This window comes from Cupressus sempervirens, chromosome 5 (assembly GCF_028749045.1).
Source record: "Cupressus sempervirens isolate cs-2001-9-10 chromosome 5, ASM2874904v1, whole genome shotgun sequence".
Taxonomy (NCBI): Eukaryota; Viridiplantae; Streptophyta; class Pinopsida; order Cupressales; family Cupressaceae; genus Cupressus; species Cupressus sempervirens.
In genome coordinates, this window is record NC_143122.1 from 16,454,412 (window position 1) to 16,477,968 (window position 23,557).

At 37.7% G+C, this 23,557-nt stretch overlaps 1 protein-coding gene across 3 annotated transcripts in view; it reads right to left on the reverse strand.

Annotated features, from left to right (window-relative positions):
* LOC149554385 (RING/U-box superfamily protein) overlaps nucleotides 1-23,557 on the reverse strand; it is a 208,109-nt gene that overhangs the window by 29,040 nt on the left and 155,512 nt on the right. For all 3 annotated transcript variants that reach the window (XM_089828460.1, XM_089828462.1, XM_089828461.1), the window contains exons 11-13: nucleotides 11,617-11,682; nucleotides 11,422-11,509; nucleotides 615-675 (exon numbers count right to left, since the gene is read on the reverse strand). In XM_089828460.1, coding sequence (XP_089684586.1) covers nucleotides 615-675; nucleotides 11,422-11,509; nucleotides 11,617-11,682 — 215 coding nt within the window. The remainder of the gene's footprint in view (nucleotides 1-614; nucleotides 676-11,421; nucleotides 11,510-11,616; nucleotides 11,683-23,557) is intronic.

Here is a 23,557-nt window from a genome sequence, read left to right on the forward strand (position 1 = left end):
GGTAGAAGTTATTAATACTAGACTCAGAAGCACTAACCATACAGAAGGTATTGTTTCATCTTGGAATGTCAAGATGAGAAAGAATTGGTTTAACCTTATAATTCTTGCAAACTGTGGGGAAATTAATATGAATAAGAAACAAATGACTTTGACAGGGAATGGTTTCTGGATTTAATTTATATCATTCAATCAAGTTAAAATATATAAAGCATAAATCATAATATTTGTCTTGGATGTGGGAAGATCCTTCCTTATTTTTCTGTGCTAAATGAAACTCACTACATTGGGAGAAAAAAGATTAAATTCAGACAAAGAATTCCACTTATACTAGTTTTTAACATGAAAATGTATTAGTGAGTATTTGTTATGTCCAGCTCAAAATTAGACAACTAAAAAGAACCAAAATAAAATGCTCTTCTAAGTGCTACTTTAAGTTTTTGATCTTGTGTGCCCCTCCACTATCTCAATGTTTCCTTTTTGCTGACTATTAAGTTTGTACATTTTATTGGGCCTTTTGGAGTTTGAATGAGACAAAGGTTAATATCTGAATGGAAAAGATATTCTATAACATTATTCTTGTTTAGAAGAGGAAAGAGTGGGGCAATGCAACAAACTTGCAAAGTGGAGTTGCTGATGTAATTTGGTCCGTTGGATTTGCTGGTAGTCTTGGTTGATCTGCAGTCAGGTAGAAAACAAACTTTCATATTTCCAAATCACTTTAGCAGAATGCATTGTTTTCCTAATTACATTGCAAGCTTTGAAATTAAAATACAAACCATTGAAATAAAGGAAATTTTGGTCTTTGTTGCATTTTATATGCAAATTAAATTTCCTGCATTTTTCCTACAAAGGTCAAAAATCTATGCTTTTGAGCATGAACGTCATAGTCTGTGAGTGTCTACATTTAAGAAAAGATTTGATAAAGAAATAAGTATGCAAGGAATATTAAATTTTGTCAGAGCAATATCATTAACACATTATCATTCAATTTTAACACAGAAAGAAACACAATCAAATAAATTGATTATTAGAAAAATCATGGCTCTTTGTACTTATATGTTTTTCACCTTTTCTATTCTTTTTCAATTCTCCTATATGGGTCTCATTACAAATTTAGAACATCCTTGTAATTGAAAAATATCAGATAGCTTTTTAAGGAAATTTATAGCAATATATATTCTACACATTTGATCTATATGATAAATAGATAAGATACGATAAGCTAATACTATTAATGTTCAACAAAAAAAACCCATAACGGGTCTATGGTACCGAGCATACAAGACAGCCGAAAAGAGTAGGAGCACCAAATGATGTCCGAGAAGAAACAATACAATAAGCAAGAGTGGAAAAGTGAAGGCAAGAACTAGGGGTCCTTCCTTGGCAAAAAGAAATCGATCATAGAAGGGTATAACTACAGATGATCAATAGTCCTAGATCGTCGTTGAGAACCATTGAAGAGTGTCGCTGCCTAGAAAGACTAGTGAAATGTCTGACCGATCTAAAGTCAGTGATACTAGATGACCTTTTCATGCTCTGTGGTGGAGATAGGTGGGAGAAAAAGGCAATGATGAGCTGATTAGAGGTATGACACTGAAGTAGCAGTGACTGCAAGGTATGATCGCGCTGTTGGGTGGCCTCCTGAAAGTAAAGTGCAAGGCATTGTTGGTTAATGTAACTAAAGAATACTGAAAGAGAGAAGCAATCTTTGAATAGGCAATTGAATCTCCCTCTAATCACATAGTAGATGAGACAACAGAAAATAAAGGGAGTCTCAATCTTAACCTCCACCAAAATACACAGCCAGCAAATCCGGTCATCTCTATCCATATGGTGGTCAGTCTGGACCTGAAGATGGTGGGAGCCAACTCTAAAAGAGCCCAGAGAGAAACACAAGGCACGACTCCAACGCCAAGATAAATAGGCAAGGCAAACAATAATCCCTTCATGGGTCTCGAGAAAATGCTCACAATAGAAGGCCATCCTCGGACGTAATCCTACGGGAAGATTACACCAGGTAGTGGTAATGTATTGTGTGTAAATATCTAGTCTAACATACTCATTCAACTCCTAACATGAGGGAAGGTCATGAGTTAGAGCATCCAGCAAGAACTAATAAGGATGAAGGCGATCAATCTCAATCCCAATCGAACTAAAAGACAGGTAGCCTAGGCATACCAATAGTGAGATCTAGTGCTAGTATTGAATCTCATAACTGTAACAGAGGAACAATAGGCCAGGTAAGAATATCTGTGTCGATTGCCAGTAGAATCCGCAAAACCACGAAGGTGATGGAGAAACCAAATCAAATCAAATATGGCCACAAGTTTCAAGAGGTGAGCACCAAACTCGGCTAAGATAATGCTATGGGGGGTGAGTCTGTGACTTGTGATGATACATCATAGAAGCAAGGTCTGAACACACTCAATAGAGGCCCAATCCAGGACAAGAAGAGAAGGTCCCCAAACCACAGAACCATAAAGGATGATCGGCTGAACCAAGGAGTCTAGGAGGTATAGCTTGGATGAGATGCCCTGAAAACTAAAGTTGGGCCCCGAGAACTTCACCTTGAGATACATATAAGAAGTGATCTCAATCTCCTTTCCCTAAAAAAGAAATGAAGATGAGAGGTCTTTAAGCATTTAAAGATCATAACCCGAGTCTTACTCAAATTGACCACAAGCTGATGCTGATCACAAAAAGAAGCCAAACCATCTAGGAGTCTCTGTAAACTGTCAGGGGAAGAGGCCAGCAGGACCATATCATCTGCGAAAAGGAGAATGGAGATCAAAACTTGATGTAAATAGCGCCCATCACCAAGGTGCGAGGAGTTCATGAGGAAGTCCTCGAGCTCATCGATATATAGACCAAACAGAGTGGGCGAGAGGGGGTAACTTTGTTTGACCCCAATGATGCTTTGGATCAGAACAAAGAAGCCCTTAGGAGTCCTGAATCTACCAACCATAGATTCATAAAGTCTCATAATAGCAGTCAACAACATATCCAAAATCCCAATCTCACTATGCCTCTGGAATAGGATCATCCTAGGAATGAATCAAAAGCCTTCCGAAAGTCTACAAAATAATAGTAGACTTTCTTCGAACAATGCCTAGCCTCCTCGATAATAGCCCATAACATCAAGATGTGATCCATAGTCTAGTAGTCAGCACGAAAACCAGCCTGGCCCCTTGCTCTATAGCCTCTCCTGTCAAGCTCATTGGATAACATAGTATTCAGAGAAAGCATAAAGTTTGGCAAATGTATGCTCGATCATGATGGTCCTGTAGTTGTCGAGGTCAGACACAAGCCCGGACTTATGAATAGAATAAATCACATGCCTTGACCAATGATTAGGAAAACCAGTACAGACCAATCTATTAAAGAGTGTAGGGAGGTAGGAGCCAAGAACTAAGGCACCAAGCTTGAAAATTTTGGACTGGAAACCTTCCTTGTCAGCCACTTTGCTACATCTCATGGATCTAATGGACTCGTAAGCACTCGAGGGGGTGAGCAGATGGCAATAAGGAGGCGGAATGGGATAAAGAGATGGCTGATTGGGAATGTCATAAAGTGTAATGGTGTGAGAGGTCAGAGAGTTAAAATCAAGGATGGAGGAAGGGGGAAAACACCAAGGGAATAAGTTACGCCAAAAGATCTGGGGATTGTGAATAAGCTTGGACCAAAGGGATCTACACTGAGAAGAAGCAAAAGAACGTTTCCTACAATGAAGAAAACAGACGTAAGAATAATGCAGATGGGTGAAAGCAGGAGAATGAGTCTCAAAAGTGGAGCAAATGGAGCAATGGAAAGGTTTGCAGTCGACGTTGAACCATTGGTTCATAGAGCATGTATCCGAACGCATGGATCTGTAACAAAGGGGAAAGCGATGGGGAATAAAAAGGATAATGGACTCTCAAAAGGCATCAGCAAGTAAATCAAACATGGAGGAGGCCTCACACAAATCACTGAATCAAGCAAGTGTCAAGAGTCTCCTAAGATGGAAGGAAAAGAGCTCACCATCACCCTTGGGGAAGCAGAAGCAAGTAGTGGGGCGGGCAATGATAGACGAGATGCCAGGAGACTGGGAGAAGGCAATAGGTAGGGGGAAATGTGGAAAACAATGCTAAGAAGAGCATGGTCGACAAAGGGGAGACATGAAATGGTAAAGTTGTGAAAGGAAGGAATGAAGAAGGAAAAAGTGAGGTCATAGTCCACAACACTCGCGCCACCACCATTGAGCCAATAGGTAAAGAGCTCGGGCCCAGGGAAGGAAGTTAGATCGTTCAGAATCAACAAGCCAAAGGACTCACAAAGTTGGAGGAGGTAGCGACCATAACAAGAAAGCGGCCCAAGAGCATCATCTGAGGTATGCTGAAGTCCCAGACTAGTCGTCTCTATCTCTGAAGTGTAGATCGAATCAGAACCACGGTCATGTATAGGAGTCTAGAGATTCCTAGTTCGTGCATTGAAGTCCCCGAGAATGATGATGTCACCCAAAGCAGCAAACTTTCGGATACACACTCCTAAAGGTCATTGAATGAGTCCACATCTTCAGCCCCATGTATGGTATACAAAGAAGAGGTCAATGGATAATAGCACACAACAATAAAGATGTCCCTTTGTCAATGATTCCTACGACCAATATGGACCCACATGAATCTGGCAAAGGCGTTAGAGTGGACCACCGAGGTAGAACTGAAAATATCATCCTTAATCAAATAGGCAACACCCCCAGAACTACAGACACCACCAAAAGTACAAACCTCCTCTCGACATACTGACAGCCACTGGTACCCAGCATATCCAAGAAGAGGGCGCATCGGACTCTCGTGGGTCTCAGTGACAGCCAAAATATCAGTGGACCCCACCACATCATGAAAGAGACCAAGTAATGACCATAAAGAACCACTACCATTCCAGCAGTTGACAAGAATAGAGCAAGTAGAGGGTTCCTCTTGTCTACCCAACTGGCTCTCTAGTAGTGGCCCAATCCTAGCGCATCTTTGCAATCTCCACTCTTGGCCATCCGTGCTCCTCAAAACAGACTGAAAAGGTCGTTGGTCACACTACCTTCATGAAGGATACAACATGCTCCAGCTCCTTTACCACTGAATCCAAGCCAAGCGTCTATGCAAAGCCCACCACTTGGCGAGCACAAGTCGCTACATCAACGAGAAATATCTCGACAACCTTTCCCATCGCTGTCTGTCGCCCCTATATAGGCTGCTCGATACCCATGGCTGCCTTCACTACTTCCATCTGCTTAGTAGAGCTCTCCGTGGAGAACTATGGTATCCCATTGCTTTGTATAGGGCAACTCTCCTCCACTTGTGTCTGTAGAGGATCCCTTCTAGGGCTACTTCCCGCATAGGTGTGAAAATGCTTGTTGCTCGTGGGGCTAGTATACGGTTAAACCATGTACTCAAATACATGCTCAACCTTTGAGCTCTATTTTCTCTGTCTGACTCCTCAGGCGTTGCTAGCAATGTTGCATCTACCCTAACCACCGCGTCCGAGCCCACTACATCCAAATGAACATCGGAATCCTCAAACCCTCGCCTACCGCTATCTCCATCACCTCCTCCAGAGTGTCCATCTCCTCAACCAGTATAAGTATCTCAGCCCCTACCTCTGGTACGGCTAGCAAAGTCTCTCCGACAACCCCTTCAGGTAACCCCATGGCTACCTTCGATAAGGTTGTATCGACTAAAGCTCGGTAGTCGTTGAAGGTGCTAATACTATTGGCCATGTTGATGGCTGCGGTTCTGGTCATGCTACTAGTCCAGCTGCTATGGTGACCGGCGTCATGACAACAGGTTGCCTAAACTATCTGAACCTAGGAATGTGAATGCCTACGGGGACTAAGTGCGAGTAGGAGGTAGCTATAAGGGTCCTCGGAAATAGTAGTGGCGGTGTTGTAATAACTTCGACTTCCTCCTCATCATCCCTGTCCTCCACTTTCTCCTCTAAGTCGTCAGCATCCTCAAAAGATGTGTGTTGTCTCCCACAATTCGTGTTCCCGTGCAAAGGACTTTCTACCTCCTGTCATATCCTTTTCTGTCCAATGGCCTTCTGCCCTCCAGGAGTATCAAGATGCTTCCATTACATAATCAATAGCTCCTGTAGTTCTCTCAGACCTGGTTTGATCTCCAACCTATCGTTGGGTATCATCTATGCGGTAGCATCGAGGAATAGGCCGATGGCTTTAGTGTGGCATGTAAAAGGTTTTGTGTTGCAGTGACATGAACTCTTACATGCGCTCAGCGTTAAACTGCCAACTGCATGCTCAACCTTTGAGCTCTACTTTCTCTGTCCGACTCCTCAGGCATTGCTAGCAATGCTACATCTACCCTAACCACCGCGTCCAAGCCCACTACATCCAAATGAACACTAGGCGTCCTCAAACCCTCGCCTACAACTATCTCTATCACTCCCTCTTGAGTGTCCATCTCCTCATCCGGTATAAGTATCTCAGCCCCTACCTCTAGTACGGCTAGCAAAGTCTCTCCGACAACCCCTTCAGGTAACCCCATGGCTACCTCCAATAAGGCTGTATCAAGTACTGTTGTATCAACTGAACGCTCAGTAGTCCCTAAAGGTGCTAATACTGTTGGTCGTGTTGATCGTTGGGGTTCTTGCCGTACTGTTGGTCCGCCTGCTATGGTGACTGGTGTTATGACAACAAGTTGCCTAAACTGTCTGAACCTAGGAATGTGAATGCCTGCGGGGACTAAGTGCGAGTAGGAGGTAGTTGCAAGGGTCCTCGAAAATAGTAGTGGCGGTGTAATAACTTTGACTTCCTCCTCATCATCCCCGTCCTCCACTTCCTCTAAGTTGTCACTGTCCTTGAAAGATGTGCGTTGTCTCTCACAGTTCATGTTCTTGAGCGAAGGACTTTCTACCTCCTGCCATATCCTTTTCTGTCCAATGGCTATGTACCCTCCGGGAGTATCAAGATGCCTCCACTACATAATTGGTGACTTCCCTAGTTCCATTGGACCTGGCTTGATCTCCAACCTATTGTTGGGTATCATCCATGCAGTAGCATCGTGGAATAGGCCAATGACATAGTGTGGCATGTAAAAGCTTTTGTGTTGCAGCGACATGAACTCCTGCATGCACTCAGCCAGCATGGATGCCCAGTCATACACTATGCCACTCATGATACTGTTCATCATCGTCACCTACAAAAATGAAATAGCCTGCCCTACTCGAACTAGTGAGTCTTCTCTTCACTAAGTCCATCAGACAGCACCAATGTCCTTCCAGCACATCAGATTTCTTCAATCCCATTGCCTTCGATGAATCCATTAATGCTTCGCTTTCTGCCCCCAGTCGTTTCCCACATACTAATTCTACCAACTGCTTCTTGGTTCTCTGATCGAGTTTCTTTGGCTTATTATTGATTTTCCTTCCTCCCTATACATGACCTAGTATGCTGAATACGCCAGTGTAGTCTGCGGCTCTAAAAGATATCACCAAACTCTATCCCAAATAAGGAAATGATGTTTGCGAGAATGGTGTGAAGAAACCCCTCGAAGTCGTGAATGTAGATTACTATCCATTCCACCTATGCCCTCTGTATGTTGTCCTTTGCAAACTAATCATTCGAAATCTCCTGCCACCATTTCCTACACTCCAATATGTTCAAACCCTCAAATGCCACATTTTGAGGTGTGGGATGTGTTGTTACAGCCGGCTATGCCCTTGCTTTCTTTTTGCCTATATTGCCTACAATACATAAACTTGATGGTAAAGACAGAACATTCTTGTTCATTGTGCTACCTAATGAATCCTCTTCTAGTTTCTTCTTCCACGCTCTCTTTCTGCCTAAATGCATACTATTACTTGTGTTGTCCTTTTGCTTGTCAAAAAATGGTTGAAATGATTGCAACTGGTGAACTGGTTTCACAACTACTGTCTACTAATCTTTTGCCTGAGTCCAACCGTACATCGGTGATCCGTACTCCTGCTATGATGCTCTTTTCTATTTACTGCTATACATTTTAGACTTCCTGCAATGCTTTGCTTACTGCAAAACTGTGCTACTGTTTTCCAATTAACAAACACTATTTATTCTTCTAAGTCGTACGATACACACCTTGGCCTTCAAGTCTATACAGAATTTTTTGCTTATGGTTGTCTTATGACCTCTATGAAGGTCGTATGTCGATATTGTTTCCCGAATTTCCCCTCTTCATTTGGTAGCCTATGTCGTACTTAATTTTAATATGCTTATGATTGTACAACGATCTTTGCTTCCCATATTGGTGGTTGTATGGTGTGGTATGTGCTCCCTTTTCAACGCATGGTATCTTTAAACAATAAAACTAGAAGGTCGTACGGTGTACGGTGATAACATCTCCTTGATCTGTGCTCCCTTTGTCATATGGTAGTCACAAGTGGCTGTCTTTTGTCGTATGGTATATCTCTAATATGGTGTTCTCCCCAAGCTATACAGTGTCATCCCACTCAACAAACCGTACAATACTTCCTTTTGTCTGTACATTAATCTCAGATGACGTATGGTCTCTTTGGTTCTAAAGTTTCTCAGCCGTACAACAACCCAATGTATGATCCAATGCAAGAGGGTCGTACAGTAGTCCGTACAGTATCTATTCTGTCTGCAAGTAATCCTCTTTCGTATGGTGTGTTCTCCTCTGCTCAGCCTTCTGTACAATGTATATGTTTGTGTTCTTTACCAGCTTCCATGGTCATACGATAGTTTTCCTGCTGACAACCTCTTACCTATATGGTATACCCTTCAAGTTTCTTAGCTCTCTGTATCTTTGTGGTTATGGTCGTACGGCAGTACGGACCCTCTTAGCCGTATGGTGTATATTCTCCTGCTTACTATTCCAAGTCGTAGGGTATTAACAATAGGTGTTCTTTCTTGATACTGTATAGTAGTAATTACTCTCCTACTTCATGGTTCATCTTTTCTTGAAACTGTACGGTATTAATCACTCACATTTACAGTTGGTGTTCTCTCAATACTGTACGGTATTAAATACTCTCTTGCTTGCTATGATTTTGTCAATGCTCTATTATAATTTTCCCTTTTGACTTATTATTTTATTATAATTATTTATATTTACATATATACATCACTACTTTTTCTCATTTTATAGTCTCTAAAGTGTTAGTCCGCAGAGGCGCGTTATTTCTTTCATGACAGACTTTTAGTTTCGACCCATTCACTGCATCGGGCACTTCCTTTCCATTGAGTGTCCATAGTTTTATTGCTTCATTATTGCCAACTTCACAAATCTTGTATGGTCCTACCCATTTCACCTTGAATTTGCTTGGTCTGATCTCGTTGCACTTATTATACTTCAAAACTAATTGGCCTAGTTGAAATTTGTTCAATTTTAAATGCTTGTCATGTCATGCCTTACGCCTGTACTGTGTAACTTTTGTGGCCCATTGTCCATGCAATTGTCACTCATCAAGTATATTTAAACTATACAATCTTTCCCTCAGGCTTTCCATATCTCTTAGTTTGTTTTCAATCACGATCCTTAAACTTGGTACCATGAATTCCGTTAGTACCACGGCCTCCTATCTATAAATCAACTAAAACAAAGTGTGTCCCATAGTTACCTTGCATGAAGTATGGTATGCCCATAATGCTGATGGTAGCGTTTCTTCCCAATCCTCTCCTTCAACTGTGCAGGATTTATATATTACTCTGACTAAGATTTTATTAGTAGCTTCTGCTTGCCCATTGGCTCTTTGATAATACGGGCTCAATAGGGAATGGTATATCTTGAACTTTGTGGTGAGTAGTTCGATGACGTGATTGACGAAATGTCCCCCACGGTCGCTTGTCAACTATAGTGAGATTCTATACCTTCTAATGTTCTGTTCGTAAATGAATTTGGTCATGCTAACTACAGAGTTGTCTAGTATGGCACGCGCCTCTACCACTTGGTAAGGTACTGCATCGCTACCATAATGTACTTGCATCTCCTAGTTTTACTTACCTTGAGAGGTCCGACAAAGTCCAGCCCCCATCGTTCAAATAATTTCTATGTGTGTGAAGGGTTGAGAGGCATGAAATCCCTCTTCAATGGTTTCCCAGCTCTCTAACATGTATCGCACGCAATGACCTAGTCCCTAGTGTCATTGCGCACAGTTGGCCAACATAACCCTGCCAAAAGTATCTTCCGCATAGTTGTATCCGGCCCCATGTGTCCTCCTGCTCGTCCTTCACGTGCTTCCTTCAAGACCTTTGGTATTTCCTCTTCTAGAACACAGCGTCTTATAATTTTGTTGGGTCCCATCTTATACAACAACCCATTGATCAACTAAAATGTTTTCCTTCTTAGCACCAATTTCCTCCTCTCATTCAGTGGCATTTCCCTACGAAATTGTCCTGTTGAAAGATATTCCTCGATTCTTGCTTATCAAGATGGTAGTACAACAATCTAGAACAATTGTGCGTCAAGAAAATCGTCACTGACTCCTTCCGCTGGTTCTCCTATTTTGATCCTTGATAAATTGTCCGTGCTCATACTAGCTTTTCTCCTAGGCATCCATACTGTTGTAACTGCATCAAAAGTTTTGCTTCCCGGAAGATGGACCACTTTTCGAGAACTGCCTATTTCCACACGTACTTCTAATTTGAATTTCAAATCCTCTATTTTGGCACCCCACCACCAAATTCCTAATGTAAATTTCATTCTTCGCTTGAAACCTAAAACAACCTATTTAAGGCCCGTCTTGGCAATGAAAAGCTAATTTTGGGAGGGGGAACTGTGAAAAGGGTTTTTTCTCCAGAATCTGATAACATTGTAGCCCACAGGGGATGTAGTTGAGTTTGTTTAGATTGTAATGAATGTAATATTTTCTCATTTCAGATAATTGAAGTTTCCTTTACTGTTGTGTTCATTTGTGTCTGGAGTTGTGCCCTCATCAACTCTAAAGATCAATGACAACTCTCTTAAATACCTGAACTCATTTCAGCTAGCATTAATTCCTTTTGCAGAGTTATCCGTTTTTTGGTCACTTTGTCCCAACCATTAGGCTGAACCCCAGTTTACTTGTCATACTGTCCAAATTTAGGAGATCATCTTTGGATATCAATCTTGCATAGAAACTGTATCTTGATAATGCAAAACGAGTTTGTGTAGAAAAGGCCATTATCTCCTTTGCTGGGTTCAATTCAATAAACAAGTCAAATCTGAGTTTAATTTTGGATTAAAAGTACACACAGAATGATGCAGAAAGATTAAGCTTCACAAACAACAAATGAAAAACAAATAACAGCCATTTAAACATACAAAGCATCCTAGATTCCAACATTTATTTTAAACCTTATTCTACTACAATTTTGGAAATGAGATATGCTCCATCTGTGTAAAAAATTCTAAAGAAATTAGCATGGAAACCAAGCATAAAGTTTGTTATCTGCCTTACCAATTTCACCAGCATCAAGTTTCCGATTCCATTCTTGTACAACTTCGGATACTGTCTTACCTTGATCATGAATACACCTCCTTGTTATCTTCAGAAACAAATTGAAATCATCAATTTTCAATATCAATAATTGACAGAAAAACTAAGATGTGATTAATAGAAAGTCAGAAGATAATTCAAAACTGTTGAAATTACATCTTGTTCAACGGTATTGCCTCCATGGGTTTCTTCAGGAATGTCTGAAAATGTACGCCTTAAGATCTAGACAAAGAGGGAAGGTATATTAGAAAGTTCAAGGAATGTATTTTAAGCCAGAAAATGAAAACCCATTAGAACACTGATTATTTCACTCGTCCATTAACAATATACAAACAATACCATATTGAGCAAATAAAAGCCATTTTACATGATTCCCAAAAATATATATCAGTATTTTCAAAGACTCTATAGGAAACACTTTTGTTGAAAATATAAACTATAGAAAAGAAAATCGAACTCCAAAAGGAATCTTTTGAATTATTCAACACAAGCATATCTTGTTCATAAAAATTTCTGGATTTGATTATGTAAAAAAGTTATCATCAACGTTTCGCATCACACTACATGATCCTTCATCAGGTTGCAAGGAAGCATAAGAAGAAGAAAAATTGGAGATTGTAGAACTAGAAAAGTATAAGATGGGTAGTGGAGGGAAGGAGAGCAAGAGGGGAAATATCATGCAATCCAAGGTTGATAAGACCCCAAAGAACACACAGAAACTAAAAATAAAACACCTCAAAAATAAAAATAAAAATTCAAACCCAAAATCTAAAAAACAAAACACCTAAAAAAAACACAGGAAAGGCAAGGAAATAAGACTAAAAAATTATACAACCTAGGAGAAAAAGACAAAACACAAAAAAATAAAAAATGTATATTAATATCTAAAAATAAATATAAATATATATCTAAAATTAAGCATATATATAGAGACAAATGAAATACAAGAAATTATAAATATTTTAAAAACAAAAGAATTAGCCTATAAATTATATCTAATATATGAACACAGATAAATTATATATAGATTACAAATTAATATATAAAAAATATTATATATTATAAATAAATATATATTACAAATTATTATATATATATATATATATATATATATATATATATATATATATATATGAATACACATACAAACACCCATAAAAATATATGTGCAAAATTATACATAAAATATTATAAATACTGAAATAAATATACGCTCCCAATATTAAAACACAAAAATAAATAATTAACAGGAGAAGAAGAAAAAACATATAGAAAAAGGCAAAAAAGAGAGCAAGGAAAAGCAAGGCAAAAACTAAAAATCAAAAGAGCACAACAAACATAAAACTAAAAGAACCACAAACACAAATGAAAAGAAAAACCAAGAGCAAAAGTAAGGGAATGGGAAGGGATGAAGGGATAGGGCAGGGGCAGAAAGAGAGAACCCAAGAAAGGAAAACAAGCAAGAAAAAAGAAGACAACAACCATAGGAAGGCAAAAAAGAGCAAAGACATGCGCACAAGAACAAGGAAGTGAAGGAGCAATCCCAAAGGCAAAAAGACCGACAAAGAAAAGGGCATGGAGGAAAACGATAGGAAGGAGAGTGCAAAAGAGAATCAAAACACCAAAAAGGCACAAGAGCCTCAAAAAAGGCAAACAAGAAGCAAAAAGAAAGAGACAACACCACGAGAGAAAGAGACAACGAAAAACAACCGCATCCAAAGAGTAATATTCTTAGTCGTAATCTCCTATGGTTATGGGACATTTTACTCCAACTTCAACTGTCAGTCTTGTTGATGCGAGTTTTGTACCGCTTACATAACATATTAGGATTTGAATATTTGATACAGGATATCAAACATACAACTCTCTTGAAAAGTTAATGCTCATGAGACATGAGTATAACTCCAATGTTCCTTACACCGTTGGATACTCGCTCAGTTTTATCGATGTGATTTGTTGGTAATCACGTAGGCAGCCTTAACGCTATTCATTTACGGATGACTTGGACTTTGGTGGAATGAAAGTGATGGTGACTCGGTTTGTGAAATGTGCGGAGGCAGATAATGTTGATGGTCACGATGATGGAGGGTGTGTCTGCTGATGATGATGTTGATGGGAAAGCGATGGTTGTGGAAGGTGAATGGATGAGTTCTATCACTTGATCTACACTAACTTGCTTCTCTAAGCTTTGACTACCCAGCTACTTACTATTCTACTCCTACTCCTATGAATGGAAGGTTAGCAAATGGACGGGGATTGAACCTGATGAGAGCTGACCAGCGGCCTCACTTCCACAGGTGCAATGGTTCAAAGGAATAATAGACTAGTTTACCACACAAAGCTTCCCAACCAGCCGCTACGATGCTAGTGGCCTAGTATTGACCCCTATCAAACATTTACCAATGCTACCATACAACTATCCATCTACTCTACTCTTGCTTAAACAACTTGAAATGAAACAAATTTTAACAACTTGAAAGGAAATCTAACTAAGTGGAAGTAGAGAACATGCAATAACACCCAATGTTCTTGATCAACATGCCAATCGCAACAATGAAAAAGAGAGCAATTTTGGTATTATTTTCGCAACAATTTCTTCGACACTTTACAAATGAGAGCAAATGGCTTTTTATAGGGGCCAAAAATACAACGGACGATGGAGATTAAAACAAGATCAACGATCCAGATTAGATCCTCAAAACCCTAATTAGGGTTGCCACCCCATCGGCCACTGAGAAGCTGCCACCTCATCAATGGAACAATGAAAAAAGTGCAAAAAGTGGCAACCAATGAGAAGGCACCAAAATGGTGGCCAATCAAAAATAGACACTTGTCCTATTCTAGAAGAAAGGGAAATTGCCACTTGGGCTTACATCAAATGATCTTCTAATATAAATCTTCCCTTTTTTTTCATTTTCTTAGCTAAGGCAATGAACTTAGCTAGCCTTTCATTAACTTCTTCCATAGGAGGACAAGGTGTGTGCTTCGCCTTGAGTTCCGTTGTCTTTGCCACGCTGTTCGCTGCTTGTAGTATTTTTTCACGATCCTTCTCATATTCCTTTGCAAATCCAATAAAAGCGCTGAGAGAGGAAAGGGTGCCCAAATGCTTTTTCTTGATGGCAACCTTTCCCAACTCATCCAACCTCGATCCAAAATCTGTTTCATTGACATCCTCTTCTCTGATATCTTCAAAATCAAGGGCTACGCCGTTGTCGCTCATCATGGTCACAGTGGAAGTGTCGATGCCTAGGCCGTGATGTGCAACTGCCTTTTATATATCCTTTTATTGTACCACCATTGGTATTGGTTATTCACCTCATTTTCGAGAAGAAGGGAGTTTTGGGCATCATATCCTCTTTGTCTTTCTTAGTGTTCGCCCACTTGAGATTCTTACTTGCACCATCATCCTCCATGCTCGTCGCCCTATTACGGGATGGTAGAGTGGTGGACCAAAAGGCAAGAAGAATCAAGCGGAGCAATCCTTAGCCTAGAACGAAAGATGGATATCTCAGCTTAAGCACTCCTTGCAACTCTAGATGATGAAAATTCACCTTAACCGATAAACAAGGGGGATTGTCCTTCCTTCAGTCTGTCCCTCATCCGTATCATGTCCGCTATACAAATATTGGTGTCGCTTATTCACTTCATTTTCGAGAAGAAGGAAGTATTGGGCGTCATATCCTCTTTGTCTTTCTTAGTGTTCGCCCGCTTGGGATTCTTACTTGCACTATCATCCTCCATGCTCGTCGCCCTATTACGGGATGGTAGAGTGGTGGACCAAAAGGCAAGAAGAACCAAGCGGAGCAATCCTTAGCCTAGAACGAAAGATGGACATCTCAGCTTAAGCACTCCTTGCAACTCTAGATGATGAAAATTCACCTTAACCGATAAACTTACAGCGACTTTTTGGAACCTAGGATATGACTTTCAAGAAGTTCAAATCCCTTTGCAAATCAGGAATTTACCATGCAATTCACCTCCAAATAAAATTACCCAACCTAGGGCAAAAATTGCAGCCTCTTGAAAAAAATCAGAATTTTATCTTCCACAAATTTCGGCTCCCACAAAATTCGGCCCCACAAATTTCGCCTTCCACAAAATTCGGCTCCCACAAATTTCGCCCAAGTCTGGAAAAAATCTACTCCTCCACAAAATTCGCCCACATGGAGAAGAAGAAATGATTTGTGAAAATGAAATGGGGAGGAGACTCCCTTTATAGCCAATTTTCTTTCTCCATAAAGCTGGCCTACATGGCCTAGGAGAAAACAAAAAACAAAAATTAAATTCAAGTTAAGGCCCACAATTAAATACTTAGCTTTAAAAAATTAATTTTGCCAAAAGAAAATTGCACTTTTAAATTTACCAATTAGCTCCAATTGCAAAACAAAATTAAATGGCCTTGAGGGTGTTAAATATTTCTATTTAATGAGGGTTTAGTAATTAATACGTCATTAAATTTGGATTTTGGCTAACCAAAAGCCATTTTTTCAATATTAAATTACCAAATTCATTAAAAACTTAAAAGTTTTCCAGGCAATTAATCCGATTAACGCTAATTTTTTGTAATTTTCTACCAAATTGATTTTGCCAAGCTAAAATAAAAATAAAAAAATAAAATTGCATTTAGAACCAAAAATCGATTTTTTGCAATTTTCCACATTTCAACAAAATTAAAAATTTTCACCAAAGAAAAATTTGAGATTTTCCAAAAACTTAAGTCTAAAAGATTTCTCTTTTGAAAATTATCCAAATTTACAAAGTTAAAACCAAATTTTCAAAAGAAAACATCTAAGTACAAATTTCACAACTTTATCCTGCCAAGTTGAAATTAACTTAGAAAATTATTTGGCCTAGGGATAAAATTGATAGCTCTGGAAAATCAAGTTATGAAAACCGGGTGAAAATAAGCTAAGCCTCCCATATTTGTCCTGAAGGTGCCAAGGCGTGACATTTTCGAAACTCAAAAATTTTTGGGCAATCCAAAAATTTGCCAAGGTGATTAGAAAAAAGGGGGTCCCCAAAAATTTTGGGGCGATGGTGTGAAAACCTCACAACAAGTCTTTCTACAACCTTAACTTTTAAATTTTGAATAGCAACAATATGTCATTTGCAATATTTGAATTAATATCGCAATGACAATAGAAAGATCTTGGATTTGCAATGATTAATCTTGTATCCCATTGCCTTACCAAGCCTTGCCAAAATGTGATGGGAGTTTAAACTAGATATTTATTAATATGCAAAATCATCGAATGTATTATACTAATATTAGTGTGTTGCTCATGTATGAATCACTTTGATATATTTTTACTAAGTTTTTTATCTGAAGTATATGAACTCCTATAATCTGATTATGAGTCTCACGAGAGGGTCAGTGACTTTTATAACAAACACTTGTCATGACTCATTACTTCGACATGTTTTTATTAGGACTTAGTATGTTGTTTGACTTTTTGACTAAGACTATGTATGACTCAACTTGAGTCGAGTATCTTTATATTTTTGTGTAGACTTTACTAGTCGATGATATTAGATGGATAAATTTTACTTGTTGTCAATATGTGATGTTGTTTTATGTTCGATTTTATGGTTTGCGACATAATGGTTAAAAATTTTGGTATCATTGACATGTTTATATTTGATGATGTATGAATAATGTTTAAAAATTCATATTTAAGATGTTATTTATTTGTCATGATGATGACATTACTGACTCAATGGATGATGTAGAGTTTGTGAGTGTGCATGTACTGAAGGCGGAAGGGTGCTTGGGGTAGAGGAGTTTAGCTCCTCGGCAGGGTTGGTCCGGAATTTGTAGTGTAGTCACACACACACTTAGATAGTTTTATTTGAATTTAAAACATTTCTTTTAAATTTTAATTTATCAAGATGGATTAAAATCTTTGTTATAGTTATAGAAGTAGAATAATGAACGAAAGTAGTAGTTTTGTCTATTTGTGTTTGAGTTATTACAAGTTAGATTTTTAAAATAAAATACTTTGCTCTTAATTTATCAATTACTAATTATATGTTCAATTTGAAATGATGTTTGTTAAAAATGAAATTTATTACTATTAAATAAACTGGAGTGTGTAATTTATTATTATTAAATAAACTGAAGTGTGTAATTCCTAAGTGAAGTCAGCACTCCAAAACCGGTGGAGATTTATTTATTAACCAACAAACTCATTTAATATTTCCCCAATGTTCATTAGCGGATGGGAGAGAATCGACTGTATAAAATATAGCTTTCTTTTTGGAAAAAAAGGGAAGAATGGCATTGTTCAGCGGGAGGAGAAAAAGATTTTTAAAAGAAAAAAAAGGGTTTGGAGAAGAAGGAATGCAGACCTGGAGCAGGTGGACTTTAGAAGTGGTATTGTGAGTTTTTGGCTACAGTGTTTTCAGCCGGAAAGAACAGCCTCTGGTGATTCTTTTGGAGAATTTGGAGAGCAACAGCATTTGGAAGAAGAAGAAGAAGCGGCTTACAGAAACAACAAGACTTAAATCAGGTTTTTGCTATGCATTTTAAAGTAGACAGAACAGCCAGCTTGCTTAAATCATTCTAAAAGGGATTTTTCAAAAAAGTATTACTTGCTAAATTTTCCTGTGATTTTATAAACAAGAGTTGAGTTTAGATATGGTGTATATGTTTAAAGTGTATAAATATTGAATGCTGTATTAGGTGAATTATTGTGTCTGTACATCCATTCTTGTTTATCTATGGAAAATTTTAAATTAGTAACATAGATGTGACCAAGTAGAAGTTTCCTGATAAATTTTACTGAAGAGAGACCACTTATTCTTAGCATGTAGCTGAATGCCACTCTGCATTACAAGAGATTTTTAAAATATATTAGAAGGGAGAAGCCATGGAAAAGAGGGACATGTTTTCAAATGGGAGGAAGGAACAACATTTATGGAAGTTTTGTGGATTAATTGTTTATCTCTGCATTAACCTCTTAGATTGTGAATCTGAATGAGTTTAACATTCTAGAAATCAAACATAGAAAGTCATGATTGGAAAATTAAGTTATTTTACCGAATTAGACTTCAGTTTTCTGGGTGAACTGCAACACTTTGCTGCCAATTAGTCATTTATTGTGCACGTCCTCTGCCTCCTTTGAATAAATTCACACTTTCTTTTAAGTTTCCTTCTTTCGTTGGCTATTTAAGCCCAATAAAAGAATGCCAACTAGTTTATTTATAATTCCTAGTTGTTGAAATATTAGTTCTGTTACAACCGAATAAGTGATAAAAAGAATGTTGTGTGTGCCATCAAATAATGCTGCTGTTTTGTATGTATTTCCAGGTGCTGTTTTGTAGATATTAGTTGTATAGCTACTGTCAACAGCGGTTCAGTATGTATTGTCTAAAGAATGTTGTGTGTGCCATCAAATAATGCTGCTGTTTTGTATGTATTTCCGGCTGCTGTTTTGTAGTTATTAGTTGTATAGTTACTGTCAACAGTGGTTGAGTTAAATTCACTTTGTCTTTCTTACATTTTCTATCTAATTTGTGAAAAATGTGACATGATCATTAGGACCTCACTCATTTATTTCAAAACAATACCGTTCCTGAATCTTCAATTAAAGTTTATAGTTTAAATAAAAACCTTCTCATACAGTAACAATCTGGCACTTATACATGTTTCTAAATTAAGAACTTTTCATTTCATGAAAAGTTGTAATATGGTTTTTATTTACTTGCCGTAATAGAGTTTTAAGCATAAAATTTAGTAGGTATATTGTTAGTTTAATGTGAATGTAACCTTTACTTTACTTTTGTATAATATTTTGATAAGAGAGATATAGGGTGTTTTGGAAGTATTGTTCTAATCTTGTTAATTTCCTCGTACTTGAGATCATTGAAGTATAAAGCTCCTTGGGAGTAATTAAGTTTTTATTTAATTGTCTTTAGTCACTCGTGAATATAAAAGATGTGTTAAGTATATGAAGCTTTATAGTCATCATATTATCAAGTTTTTTTTTTAAGAAGTTTCCTTTTGAGAAACATGTTTAATGGAGTAGATGACGTTGTTTTAGGAATTAAATTTTTTTCATGTTTGGGACGGGTGCTGAATGTGGGATAAAAGAGGAGGGTAATTACGGAAACTTGTGTTAGTTTTCCTTGTATTACCTACCAGTCTTTTACACTAATTGGTTCATGAAGCTTGGCCAAGCTCGGTAAAACTTTTGTGCATATGATTGAAATGCATTTGGTTATTTTTACATTGTTTTCCCTTTTCCACATGCTTGTGTATGTTTCCACTAGACATATGTGTAAGTAGATTAGGCACAAAGGCTGCACTAAATCTTTCCAATCCAATTGTGCCGAGTTGCTAGCCTTCACGTGTCAGGTTTGGGTAGTTCTCCTTAACCGGAGAACCTCGGAGAGCTAACCACTCCATGGTTGGGCGGTAAAAGCGCTTGGACCACTCTTCCATCTCATGATAGCTGATGGACATTGTTTTGATGGCTCAGAGACAAGATTACATGCAAATGGACACTAACGTTCGATGGCATGTTATTTTATATGTTTTATGTTATATATGCTTTATATCGTATGATGTACTAAAGATACATTCATGTTCGACATGCAGCTCGACATAGTTTTGACAAAAGATGTCATTTTCATATGATTCATTTCCAAGATTTGTACTTTGCTTTGTAAATGGTATCAATATGTGGATCGACTTTGCATTATCAAGTGTATTTAGAGAAATTTGTCATATGTAATAATGATTGGGATTCCAATTATTCTTGACTATTTGTCGATGTGTATAGACTTTCCTTCTAGAAATGGACATTGAATTATATAGTTATGTGAATAAACCGACTTTTGACTTTTCAAATTTTATATATTTCCACATCTTGAGGTTGTTTGCATATGTGGCAAATGTTGTGGATTTCAGTCTTTACAACACTTATCTCCTTTTCCTCAAGCCTGGAAAATTTGATTTAATAAAAGTCCACCCCCAATTCTGGACACATGTAATTGATATATTCTTTACTTCACACATTCCCCCTATACCAATTTGGTGATATATATCAACTGGTTGAAATGCAAGTGAAATTTTTCCATGATCCATTTGAATGAATTTGATCTTCCTTTTATGCAATGCTAGATAGAAGGGTTGCATCTCTTTGTTAATGAAAGGGCATATTCTTCCAAATTATATTTCTTCACAACTCAAACAAATCGCATGTCTTCTTACATTTAGTCAATCTTATCTAATCACACCTTTCCATAGTATTAGTTTAATCATTTCATAATCATCCATTAGTCTACTTACTAATTTTCGTCTTTCTAATAATTGGTCATTGTCATTAACAATATAGACCGTTCTGTATCCATTCAATGACAATTATTAATTGATCTCATTAATATCTTTATGTCATTATCAGCACTTTAGCAATAACAACAATTGCTGACTATAATGGTGCTGTGATGACCTCATTGCTATGGCCATATGAATGTAATTATCTGTTTTTATATATTTTAAGGTTTTACGTAAGATTTCTCTAATGCATAATGAAATGGCAAGGGCTTTTAATTTCATATCCCCAAGATTAAAGGAAAGAAGCATTTCACAGCGATGTGATACTTTCTTTCATTACTGAGCCATTTTATATTGATCGTTAAGAATTCTAATCACACTATTTCTTTAATGATGAAATTGTTCTCTACAATATACTATATTCTTGTTAGGATGGTTGAATGGTTTATGAACACCAATCTTCATTTCCCTTGGCCTGAATGATGCTCGCTCGGAAGACAGTAAGAACTTTATACATGATATACACTGTACATTATATAATTAGTCATCAACTACTAGGGTGGAGTTGAGGCTTTTAGGGTTGGGGACTCTCCACCCACTTGGAAGGGAATAAATTCCACTAAGTTTATGATATGTCCACAAGAAGCTAGCTCATCCAGTGGGTCGACAATAGTCAATGATTGCTTCTAGCTTTTAATTAAAAATATTAATAACATATACTATTGATGAATATATATTAGTTTATCCAATTTTAATTAGTTTATTGTAATGTCCCCTTTCTAGTGTTCACAACACAATGTTGTTGTTAGCCTATTTTCCCTTGGTCCCTTAGGCCACAAAGGGCAAAGAAGGGACTTAAGGCCAAATGGGCTAGGAAATTTTGGTTGCAAGTCATTTTGAGCTGATGTGAGGCAGTTTGTGGACACTTTCTATTTCTAGTAAGTCATTATGGGCATGTTGGACTTCTAGTTGCAATGGCACGTCAATGGCAAATTCGTCATATCACCAAGGCCATTTATTTATCATTAATATAATTTATTAAGCATTAATAAAGTTTATAAATAACTTTATTAATGCATAATAAATTATATTATTTAGCTTTATTAATGCATAGACTATAGTTTGTGGAAAATATTTAATTAAATGGCCCTCTTATTCTATAATACATTACAAACATAAATAAAAGTTATTGGGATCTTAAGTGAAGGCAAATCATGTTACATAGCATTGAAATATTTTTAAAAAGCAATCAAGATAAAATAGGGGTCAAAAAAGAAGCCACAAAAAAATACATGCGAAAAAGGGAAAAAATTGAAATTATAGGAAAGAGCAAAAAAGTGAGTTTGTTTATCCCACATTGTCAAGATGAGAAGTTGAGCTCTTAGAAAGCACTATAAAAGAGATGCAAGTGCCTGTTACAAATGTAAATGGTGGAATACTTGAATGAATTAATCAGAGATCAAACTGATCCATATATACAAAGAGGAGAGTCGAATAGAATAAAAACATTCTATTCTAGACTACACCTAAATATTATAAACATTCTAATATTTGCAGAGATATAATAAGATGCAATAGTGAGCATTAAAAAGAAACATGAAGGTTATTTATTTTAATACCCCCCCTTAATGCTCAATCTATTTACTACACCAATAGATCCCCTAAATTTAACAAACTTGTCAGGACCAAGGGGTTTTGTGAAAATATCTGCTAATTGCTCTGAGGTAGGGACATAGCATAACTAAATAGATCCATCTTCTACTAATTGTCAGATGTAATGGCAATGAAGCTCTATGTGCTTGGTTCGTTCATGAAACACTGGGTTCTTGGCAAGTTTGAGTACGCCTTGATTGTCTGAAAACAAAGAAGTCGGACCTGCTTGAGGAATATGCATATCTGCAAGCATCTGCCGGAGCCAAACTGCTTCACAAGTTGCCTTGACAGCTCCTCTATATTCTGCTTATGTAGAGGAGAGTGCATGTTCCTGTTGCTTCTTACTAGTCCAAGTAACTACTGCAGATCCAATACTAAACACATAGCCAGAAGTAGATTTCTTGTCATCAACTGAGCCGGCCCAATCAGAATCGATGAATCCACTGAGCTGAGGAGTAGTACTCCTTTTGTAAAGAAGACCATAATCTGAAGTACCATGTACATAGCATAACACACGTTTTGCTGCAATCCAATGATCAGTCTTGGGGTTTGTCATGAACCGTGAGATGTAGCTGATTGCAAAACTGAGATCAGGTCTAGTAGTAGTAAGGTAGATGAGACTACCTACTAGCTGCCTGAAGAGTGTTTCATCTACAGGAGGAGAAACAGATTGTGCGGACAATTTCAGACCAGTCTCCATAGGAGTGGAGGCAAATTTGCAATCCTGCATTCGAAACCTATCCAGAAAACTTCTGGCATACTTGGACTGAGACAAAAAAATACTGTTGTCAGTCTGCCAAACCTTAGTACCTAAACAATAATGAAGCAATCCGAGATCTGTCATATCAAAAGTTCTGCATAGATCCTATTTGATTTCTGAAATCAAATGTTCTGAATTTCCAGTAATGATCAAATCATCCACATAGAGAACAAGAAAAAGAATGTCATTACTAGAGTGTTTAATATACAGATTACTGTCTGATGGACTACGCTAAAATCCTTGAGCAACCAAGTAATGATCAATCTTTATGTACCAAGCCCTAGGGGCCTGTTTAAGACCATAGAGGGCCTTCTGGAGTCTACATACTTTGTGTTCTGAACCGGCAACCTTAAAACCTGGGGGCTGCGTCATGTAGACTTCTTCCTGTAATTCACCATTGAGAAAGG